General features: G+C 54.6%; 1 protein-coding gene across 4 annotated transcripts in view; it reads left to right on the top strand.

Annotated features, from left to right (window-relative positions):
- Positions 1 to 1,453: 1,453 nt before the first annotated feature.
- Positions 1,454 to 10,414, top strand: part of GRAMD1A (GRAM domain containing 1A) — a 32,582-nt gene continuing 23,621 nt past the window's right edge. For 2 of the 4 annotated variants that reach the window (XM_010369358.2, XM_010369357.2), the window contains exons 1-2: positions 1,454 to 1,491; positions 2,649 to 2,946. In XM_010369358.2, coding sequence (XP_010367660.2) covers positions 2,678 to 2,946 — 269 coding nt within the window. In that variant the 5' untranslated portion in view covers positions 1,454 to 1,491; positions 2,649 to 2,677. Of the gene's footprint in view, positions 1,492 to 2,648; positions 2,947 to 6,998; positions 7,170 to 10,414 lie in introns of those variants that run through there. The other 2 variants (XM_010369359.2, XM_010369360.2) reach the window with 2 other exon arrangements.

Here is a 10,414-nt window from a genome sequence, read left to right as displayed (position 1 = left end):
CCTGTAGTCCCAGCTACTCAGGAGGCTGAGGCAGGAGGATTGCTTGAGTCCAGGAATTGGAGGCTGCAATGAGTATGATGGCAGTCTGGAGAGAGAGTGAAACCCTGTCTCTAATAAACAAATAAATAAAAATAAAAATGTAAGGGAATGATAACCATCAAACAAAGGGCAATGGAGACTTCTGAAAGCGAGACAAAAGTGGAATGGGGAGGGGCCCAAGGCAGTCACAGGGTACTCCCTGGTGATGTGCTGGGTCTCAAACTGAATTGGTGGATGGAGTTAGGGGGTCGTTTTATTGTTATACACCCCATATCTTATAACATTTTATTGTTATACATTATAACCTACATCTATGGGTATATATCAATTCTCATACAATAAAACTGGAAAATGGCCATGCATGGTGACTCATGCCTGTAATCCTATCACTTTGGGAGGCCGAGGCGGGCGAATCACTTGAGATCAGGAGTTTGGGACCAAGCTGCCCAACATGGTGAAACCCTGTCTCTACTAAAAAAAATACAAAAATTAGCCAGGCATGGTGATGCATGCCTGTAATCCCAGCTACTTGGGAAGCTGAAGTCAGAGAATTGCCAGAACCTGGGCAGTAGAGGTTGCAGTGAGCCAAGATTGCGCCATTGCACTCCAGTCTGGGCAACAGAGTAAGACTCCATCTCAAAAAAAAAAAAAAAAAAAAGAAAAGAAAAGAAACTGGAAAAGTAAAAGAGAAGTTCCCAGACCTCAGCCATGGGGAATGCCAGCTTTTACGGACCAGGGGGAGGGGCAGGAGTTGTGCACGAAACGAGATGGAGCTGCCTGAGGTGGGAAAAGAGAAAACTGTGACATCACAGTGGCCAAGGGAGCCTTCCAGGAGGAAGAAGCATCTCCCAGGGTCAGGGCTTCTAAGAGCAGCTGGGGAAGACAAGGACTGGAATTTGGATTTGGCCACCTGGGGGTATTTTCTGAACTTGGAGGAGCATTCTTGGGGAGTTGGATTTGGGGGATGCCCCTATGATGCTTGCAACGGCTGAGGACTCCAAACCTGCAGAGTCTGTCCAGAAATAGGTCAGACCTGGGCAGTGGGATGGGAAAGGGGGTCTCTCTGTCTAGAGACTTGGGCTCCAATGTAGTTGGATATGCTACACTGTGGCTGGCCACAGACCAACACGAGAGATGGACCACAAGAGGCCTGGGGTAGGTAGCCTTTCTTCCCTGTATAGCCAAGAATGGAAGGATGAGAGGGGTTCCTTCTGCCTCCTCCTTGGTACGGGTACGAGCACCTCCACCTCCATCCCCACTCTGTCCTTTCTCCCAGGAGCAGCTGGCCAGAGAGTAACACGACTCCAGCCGGACATGGTCATGACTATTCCAGCCTGCAAGGTCATGACTCTGGCCCAGCTAGGACTCCTAGGGGAAAGGAATTGCCTGGTCTTCCGCCCTTTCCCTGCAAGTCTGAACCCTGTGTGGACAGAAGGAGGAGGACCCCATAAGGTAGGGGTATTGGGGTACTCGGGTGCCTGGGAAGATCCAGGCCTGGCCTGTAGGTGACAAGGTCTTTTCCAAAACCGGGGAAACCCTCTCTGGTTCCCGAAGGTCCTCCCTTCCCTATTCCCTGAACAGCTGGGTGCCAAGAAGCCCCTGTCTTGAGGACAGAGAGACTGCAGTCTAGCCTCCCCAGGCCTAGGCAGTCTCCAACATCACAGCCACAGCTCAGGAACTGGCCTGGCTTCCTCCCAGGCCCAGAAGGCCCCAGCTGGCCACCTCCCTTTGTTTGTCTTGGGAGGCACAACTGCTAGGCAAACAGGGAAGGGGAATCCCTATTCGGCCTCTGTCTGTTCAGCCAGCTGTTACCCAGGCCTGGGCCTCTGGTGCCCACTGAGGCCTGGCTCCTTCCTGGCCCTTTGTGTGGAAGGGACACAGGGCACGAGTGGGTACAGAGAACACCCAGGGCTTTCCGAAAAATTTGCCCAGGCCCCCCACAGATGAGATAGGAGCTATGTGGTTCGGTAAACCTCAGTTCCAGCTACAGGCAAATGGGATTAACTGGGCACTTACTGTGTTGGGGCCCTGGCTTAGTGCCTTGCGTGTCAGAGCCCTCCAGATACTGTCTGGCCATCCTATGGGGTCCTATCAGGATCTCGAGTTTCCAAAAGAGAAAACAGGCTTGGGGTCATAAGGGAAGGAAGTTAGCAGAGGTGGTAATCTCACGCAGGTCTCTCTGACCCCCGAATCATGATCTTCTTTTTTTTTTTCCTGAGACAGGGTCTCGCTCTGTTGCCCAGGTTGGAGTGCAGTGGCACAATTATAGCTCACTGCAGCCTCAAATTCTGGGACTCTCATGCGATCCTACCGCCTCAGCCTCCCGAGTAGCCAGGGCTATAGTGATGTGCCACCATGCCTAGCTAATTTTTAACTTTTTGTAGAGATAGGGTCTTGCTATGCTGCCCAGACTAGTCTCAAACTCCTGGCTTCAAGTGATCCTTCTACCTCAGTCTCCCAGAGAGCTGGGATTATAGGCATAAGCCACTGTGCCTGGTCCCCAACTGTGCTCTTAATCATAGCTCATTTCTCTTAGTGGAGCCACAGGGGAAGGTGGTAAGGGGCTTGAGCAGGAACTCTACCTCTCACCTCTCTTTTCTGTCTCCCAGAGACCACATCGCTGTTCCAGACCCTCCCCATGGATGAGGTCCTGCCCCTGATGCCTTGGGAGACCCTGTTGGCACAGGGCAGTCCCCAGGGCTTGCCTGCCCTCCCAGCTGGGCAGCAGAAGCAGCAGCCACAGGGTGACAGGGCCCAGGGCCTGGCCTCTGAGTCCTGGAAGCTCCTGGAAGTGCCCAGCATTCACATAACACCATGCAGTGATGGGGAGTCCCCTGCCTGCACCCCAACCCTCCAACGCCGGCAGCAGCTGAGGACGCCAGACCCGCAGAGTCTGTCCCAGGACAGGTCAGACCTGGGCAGTGGGACGGGAAAGAGGGTCTCTCCGTCTAGGGAGGGTTCTCTCTGTCAAGGGTGGGTTCCTTGTGGCTGTGGGTCAGAGCGCAACCTTAGCCCCACAGAGGGCTGACTCAAAGCCGCGAAACAGATGCACAAACAAAAGGTAAAAACTGAGGGTGTGCATTGGGACAACCAGCTATGAGTGAGCTCAGCTGAGCTCTGCCTAGTAAGAATGGAGGGGAGGCTGGGCGCAGTGGTTCATGCCTATAATCCCAGCACTTTGGGAGGCCGAAGCTGGTGGATCACCTGAGGTTAGCAGTTCAAGATCAGCCTGGCCAACATGGTGAAACCCTATCTTGACTAAAAATACAAAATTAGCCAGCAATGGTGGTGGGCACCTGTAATTCCAGTTATTCAGGAGGCTCGGGCAGGCGGTTCGCTTGAACCTGGCAGGCAGAGGTTGCAGTGAGCCGAGATCGCGCCACTACTCTATCCTGGGCGACAGAGCAAGACTCTGTCTCAAAAAAAAAAAAAAAAAAAAAAAAAAAAAAAAACTAGTGGATGGGTGGAGGTGAACCCCACCCAGTGTTTTTCAAACTGTGGGTCAAGACCCATTTAAGGGACATAAAACTAATATAGTGAATTGCAGTCAGCCCTGTTTTTCCTTTTTGAGACAGCATCTCTCTCTGTCACCCAGGCTGAAGTGCAGTGGCACGATCTTGGCTCACTGCAACTTCCATCGCTCCCCCCTCCACCCCGTAGCTGGGACCACAGATGTGCACCACCACACCCGTCTATTTTTTTGTATTTTTAGTAGCGACGAGGTCTGACCATGTTGCCCAGGTTCGTCTTGAACTCCTGAGCTCAGGTGAGGCACCCTCCTCAGCCTCCCAAAGTGCTGAGATTGTGAGGCGCAGCGCCCGACCGCAATCAGCACTTCTTTATCCAAATCAACATAAAATAGAATTGCAAATAACACCATGCATCAGGCCTAGTGAGGGTAAGTGTGGTTTCTTACAACTTCCGTGGCATTATGTGTATTTCTGAGTGCGTGCTGGAAGCCCATGTGAAAGGTATTTCCTGCTATAGATCACAGGCAAAAAAAAAAAAAAAAAAAAAAAAAGGAGAGAAGAAGAAGAAGAAAACAAAGAACAAAAAAAGTTTAAACACAACTTCTGCAAAGAAACACTACCTGTGGTACAAGGAGACAGAAAATGGGAGGTTCAGGGTCACAGGGGGAAGAGGAAAGAACTTACTGACCCTGAACAGAAGAAGTAGCCACTGTGGTTTCTTCCAACAAGGGACACTCGATAAGAGTTAAAGTTTATGAAGCAGAGCTTTGTGCATGGATGTGGAGAAATCGCAGAAACACTGATGATGGGGGAGAGCAAGTTGCAAATGAAACAGAGGAAGCCTAATCATGTATCTTTTAAAAAGGACACTGGATAATGGGCGATACTGTTGGTGGATGCCTCCTGATGTAGAAAAAGGACAGAAAAGTGCACAGGGGCCAGGCGTGCTGGCTCATGCCTGTAATCCCAGCACTTTGGGAGGCCAAGGCAGACAGATCACCTGAAGTCAGGAGTTCGAGACCAGCCTGGCCAACATGGTGAAACCCCGTCTCTACTAAAAACATAAAAATTAGCCAGGCATGGTAGCGCGTGCCTGTAATGCCAGCTATTCAGGAAGCTGGGGCAAGAGAATCGCTTGAACCCAGAAGGTGGAGGCTGCAGTGAGCCGAGATCGAGCCACTGAATTACCCCAGCCTGAGTGACTGAGCAAGACCTTGTCTCAAAAAAAAAAAAAAAAAAAAAAAAAAAAAAGCACAGGAAGGAAACACACCAACTGCAGGGCAGGCAGCAGGCTCCTTGGCGGACACGGGAAGGGAAAGGAGGGATGGGGAGCCAGGCCTTTGGTTGTAACTGTAATCCTTTATTTCTTTTAAAACAAGGACCTGAAGCAAAATGGCAAAATGTCCACATCTATTCTATATAGGTACAGGGGACACAGAGGACCATTATATTTTTTTCCTTTTTTTTTTTTTTTTGAGATGGAGTCTTGCTTATTGTCCAGGCTGGAGTGCAGTGGCCTGATCTTGGCTCACTGCAACCTCCACCTCCCGAGTTCAGGCAATTCTCCTGCCTCAGCCTCCCGGGTAGCTGGGATTATAGGCGCAAGCCACTACACTTGGCTAATTTTTTTGTATTTTTAGTAGAGTTGGGGTTTCACCATGTTGGCCAGGCTGATCTCGAACTCCTGATCTCAGGTGATCCACCCGCCTTGGCCTCCCAAAGTGCTGGGATTACAGGCATGAGCCACTGCGCCCGACCTGAAATAAATATTCTTTAATTAACAAAGTAAAAGCATTACAGAAGAAACAGACCAAAGAGAAATCTAAAGAGATCAGTTGGACAGAGGAAGGTGGTGGGAGGAGGGGCTCTTTGACATTGGCGGGTGGGAGGCAGCAAATGTCAGATGGGGGATGGGGGGTTTGGGGGATGGGGAGTAGCACAGGAGGTAGGGCATGGTGGGGGTGGGGTGGGGGGGTGGTGCTGTCCAAGCAGAGGGAATAGCCGATGCAAAGGTCTTGGGGTAGGAGGCAGGAAGGTGCCTGGTGAGTTAGTAGAACAGCGGGAAGGCTGGATGGAGGGCATGAGCGGGGTTGGGGGGTGAGATGACGAGCTGAAGTCAGAGAGCTGACAGGGGCCTTGGGTGCCAAGGTGAGGACTTTGCTTTTACCTGGAGTGAGGTACAGCTGGGGCAGAGCTCTGAGCCAGGAGGGTTGTTACCTGACTCAGGTGGTCCCAGGCTCTCTCTGGCTGCAGGTGAGAACAGACAGTAGAGGCAGGGATGGGAGCAGGGAGATCAGGCAGGAGACTGCTGGGATGTCCAGGCAGGAGAGGATGGAGGCTGGGCCAGGGTGTGGGCAGTGGAGGAAGAAAAGTTTAGAATCTGGAGCGATTTGATTTTATACGTGGAGCCCAGAGAGTTTGTGACAGATTGGATGTGGTGTGAAGGAAAGGAGAGGGTCAGGCAAGACTCCGAGGTTCTGGGCCTGCCATTCATCAAAATGGAGAAGTCAGGTGGGGTTCTCTTGCAGGAGGAGGGGAAGGGTTGATGTAGAGCGATGGGAAGGGAGTTTTTTCAAAAGACGCGGGGACAGCGTACCCTGGAGAGGGCTGGGGAGCCACGGCCCGGAGCTGTGAGGTGGGACTCGCATTTCTGAGCGGTTGGGCCAGAAGTCCAGGACACCACGACTCTGACCTCTTGCAGAGTGGGGGACGCAAGTTATGGCGTCAGAGCAGGATCGAATCCAACTCTGCCGCCTACCTACCGGGTGACCCCAAGTCACTTCCCATCTTACAGGCCGGGCTTCTCCTTCCGTAAAAGGACTGCTTTTGCCCGTTCCTGCGCTGTCCCCGGGAAAAGCCCTTACCACCGAGTCAGTGGGACTCCCAACATTGGGATGATGAGCCCAAGGTCTCAGCCCAGATAAGAGCTAGGGAGGCTGGATTCTGACTTGGTACTTGGACTGGCCGACCGAGACTGGGAAGTCCCTAGAAACGGAGGCACACGACCTCCTGGGACCAGGAACCCGGGCTCAGAGACTGGGAGAGGGAAGGAGGAGGCCAAACGGCCCCACCCCTTCCCGCCAGCTTCGGGCTCCCTCCCCCATACACACACCTCAGTTTCCCAGCATCTCCAGTCCTCCCCCACCTTCGCCCCGGCTCTCAGGTTCCTCCTTGGGAGGTCCGGGAGCTCCTGGCCAGGGGCATAGTAGTTGCTGAGGACCCTTTTCTAGGTACTAGGGAAGGTGGCTCCCCAGCCTGCGGCAGGCAGCTGCCTCCACGGTGTTTGGTTTTAATAAAGTCTCTTTGTCTCCTTCTCTGTCTCTCTGCCCCTCTGTTGCCCCTTTTCTGTTCAGTCCCTCCCTCCCCGGTTTCTCCCTCCTTCTAGGCCTCGGCCGCCCCTCCCCGCCTTCCCTCCCGGGCGGGGGGCGGCGCCGTGACGCGGCGGGGCGGGGGAAGGAAGGGGGTGTCGCTGACGCCGCGGCGGCCTCCGGCGGCTCCGGCCTTTTGTGCGGGCGGTTCGGTCGGGTGGGGGCGGCGGCCGCGGAAGGCCAGGCCGGTGCCCTGCGGGGACGCCCAGCGCAGCCCAGCCCCGCGCAGCCCGGCCCTGCCTTGCCTTGCCCTGCGCCCGGGGCGCGCCCGCCGCGCCGCATCCATGTTCGAGTAAGGACCCGGCGGCCGGGGCTCAGGGACCGGGCGCGCCGGGGAGGCCACCGGAGGGAGGGGGCGCCGCGGGCTCGGGGAGGGAGCGGCGCGGCCGCTGCAGAGGTCGGGGGCCTCTGCATGTGGCCCCGGCCGGGACGATGGGGGTGGGGGCGGGGCAGGGGGCCCCCGGGCGAGGGGTGCAGCTGCGGGGTGGGGCGCGGACGCAGGGCAGGGCCTGAGGTCTGGGTCGCCACTGCTGGCCAGCGACGCACTGGATTGCGGGGTTTGGCTGGGGGCCCGCGGGCTCATCTGGCGGGGAGGGCGGCCTGCGGGCAGGGCCCCCAGGCCTGGCATCCCTCTGCCTGGTAAGCGAGGGGTGAACGCGAGGCAGAACTGGGGCTCCGGCCTGGGATGGAGGGAGTATCGGGACCAGCCCAGGCCCACAGGCCGCGGAGCTCTGGGCGCGCCCGGAGCAGCCCCCTCCTGGCTGGTCCCCCTCCCACCGTCCTTGACTGTTGTGGGTCTCGCGGCTGCCGGGGGTGGGGGCTTCCTGCGTCTCCCCAGGACCGCGTGCTTGAGATCATGGGGGGCGGGGGGTCCTGTGTGCTCGGAATTGACTTCTTACTCCCCTTCCGGTCCAGGTGGGCGCATGTGCTTCCGACTGTGAATTGTCTTGCCAGTGTGTGTACGTGTGTCTGGGGCTGCTAGCCTGCACCAGCTTTGGGCCTCTGATAGGGTTCCTGCGTGTAACTTACCATTAATTCTGACCGCGGCTCTGTGTGTTACTGTAAGTTACCTGCGTGTGTCTGGGGTTCCAAGTCTGTGGCTGTGAGCAGCTGGTTGTGTGTGTGTCCTGTGTCTCATCCCATCTGTGGCTCCCTGTGCAAATATAAATTACCCCTGTGTGTCTGAGTGTGACATTGGAGTGTGTGTACGTGTGTCTGGAGCTACTGTGTATAGCAGCCCTGATCCCTCTTGGGCTGTGTGTGTTTTACCATTAATTCCATCTGCGGCTCCAAGCGTGGCTGTAAGTTACCAGTGTGCTTCCCATTGTGACTTAGTGGTGTGTGTACAAGTGTGCCTGGGGCTCTGGGTTCTACTGTGACCCTCTGTGCCTGCATATGCCTGTAATTTAGCTCTGAAACTCTTTTTTTTTTTTTTTTTTGAAACACAATCTGGCTCTGCCACCCAGGCTGGAGTGCAGTGGTGCTATCTCAGCTCACTGCAACCTCCGCCTCCTGGGTTCAAGCGATTCTCCAGCCTCAGCCTCCCTAGTAGCTGGGATTACAGGTGCATGCCACCATGCCTGGCTAATTTTTGTATTTTTGGTAGAGATGGGGTTTCCCCATATTGGCCAGTCTGGTCTTGAACTCCTGACCTCAGGTGGTCCACCTGCCTTGGCCTCCCATAGTGCTGAGATTACAGGCGTGAGCCACCGTGCCTGGCTTGAAACTTATTTAGCTCTGTGTGCCAATGTAAGTTACCTGTGTGTGTCCATTTGTGACATTGTCGTGTGTCTGGGGCTCTGTGGGTGTGACTGTAACTTACATCTGATTCCATTTTTGTGTGAACATTCCCTTGTGTATCCCTTTGTGACAGTATTGAGTGGTGCCTAGGCCTCTCTGTGTACAGCTGAGACCCTCTGGTTTTGTGTGTGTGTGTGAACAGTGTGAGACCCCTTGTGGCTCTCTGTGGGCTTGGGACCCTCCCTTCTAAGATCCTGGGAGTACCTAGGGCACTTTGGAGGGCATAATGATAACTGACGATGTCCACCTGTTACAGTTAGTATAGCACGTGCCACACATTATTCCGCTACCTGGCGGCTTTGTCCTCGAGATCCACACCCCGCTTGGCTGCATTATTCCCAAGTCCTGCTTGACTGTGTGAGCCCCTGGGCTCTCCAACAGTGACAGCCACTGACACCTCCACCTCTTGCCACTGTATTTTTTCTTTTTCTTTTCTTCTTTTCTTTAGACGCAGTCTCGCTCTGTTGCCCAGGCTGGAGTGCTGTAACTCCATCTCGGCTCACTGCAACCTCCGCCTCCTGGGTTCAAGCGATTCTCCTGCCTCAGCCTCCCAAGTACCTGGGATTACAGGCGCTTACCACCACACCTGGCTAATTTTTGTTTTTTTAAGTAGAGATGGGGTTTCACTATGTTGGTCAGGCTGGTCTCGAACTCCCGACCTCAAGTGATCCACCCACCTTGGCCCCCCAAAGTGCTGGGATTACAGGCATCAGCCACTGCGCCCAGCCCCTTGCCACTTTAGAAGTAGCCTTTGCTCTGTCTTCCCTGCCAGACAGTGAGCCCCATGCGGGCACAGGGACAACTCAGTAGGGATGTTGGCAGACCGTGGGACCTGATTTACCTGGGACTATGTATGTGTCACCTGGGGTCTTTTGGGACCAGTCTCACAGTATGGCTGTCTTCAGCTCTTGGCTGAGACTTCCTCCTGCCTGTGTGTGTGAATATAATTTATCGGGGACTTTCTGTGAGTCACTGTTTGTTTCTGTGACCCTCTGCAGCTCTGTGTGTGCACACATGCATGTGTCTGGATAACTTTTCTGGGAAATTGCCACGTGACTGTAGCAGACTAGCAATGCTGCAGGGGTGTGTGTGTGTGTAATTTGTGGCTCTCTAGCATACCTGTGATGCTGTTGCTCTGTGCGTGCGTGTGCGTGTGTGTGTGTGTGTGTGTGTGTGCATATGAGAGAGAGAGAGGAAAGAGACTCCTTGCAATTGTAGGGAAATGCAGTTTACCCCTGACACCTACTGTGTGACTCCCATTGAGGGTCCCTTTTTTTTTTTTTTTTTTTTTTGAGACGGAGTCTCGCTCTGTCGCTCGGGCTGGAGTGCAGTGGCCGGACTTCAGCTCACTGCAAGCTCCGGCTTCCGGGTTTACGCCATTCTCCTGCCTCAGCCTCCCGAGTAGCTGGGACTACAGGCGCCCGCCACCTCGCCTGGCTAGTTTTTTGTATTTTTTAGTAGAGACGGGGTTTCACAGTGTTAGCCAGGATGGTCTCGATCTCCTGACTTCGTGATCCGCCCGTCTCGGCCTCCCAAAGTGCTGGGATTACAGGCTTGAGCCACCGCGCCCGGCCGAGGGTCCCTTTTATGCACACCTGTGGATGCATCTGCCATTTTCTGACCAGAGGCAGCTCTAGGCCCATTGGGGCCTAGGAAGTTGGAGGTCAGGTGTCTGCTGCAGCAAAACCCCATCCCTTCCGAGTCTCCCCACCCCTATAACAGCCCCCAGGCTCCTCC

The sequence above is a fragment of the Rhinopithecus roxellana genome, chromosome 12 (assembly GCF_007565055.1).
Source record: "Rhinopithecus roxellana isolate Shanxi Qingling chromosome 12, ASM756505v1, whole genome shotgun sequence".
NCBI classification, from domain to species: Eukaryota; Metazoa; Chordata; class Mammalia; order Primates; family Cercopithecidae; genus Rhinopithecus; species Rhinopithecus roxellana.
Note: the sequence above shows the minus strand (reverse complement) of the source record. Positions and strands in the feature narration are given on the sequence as shown.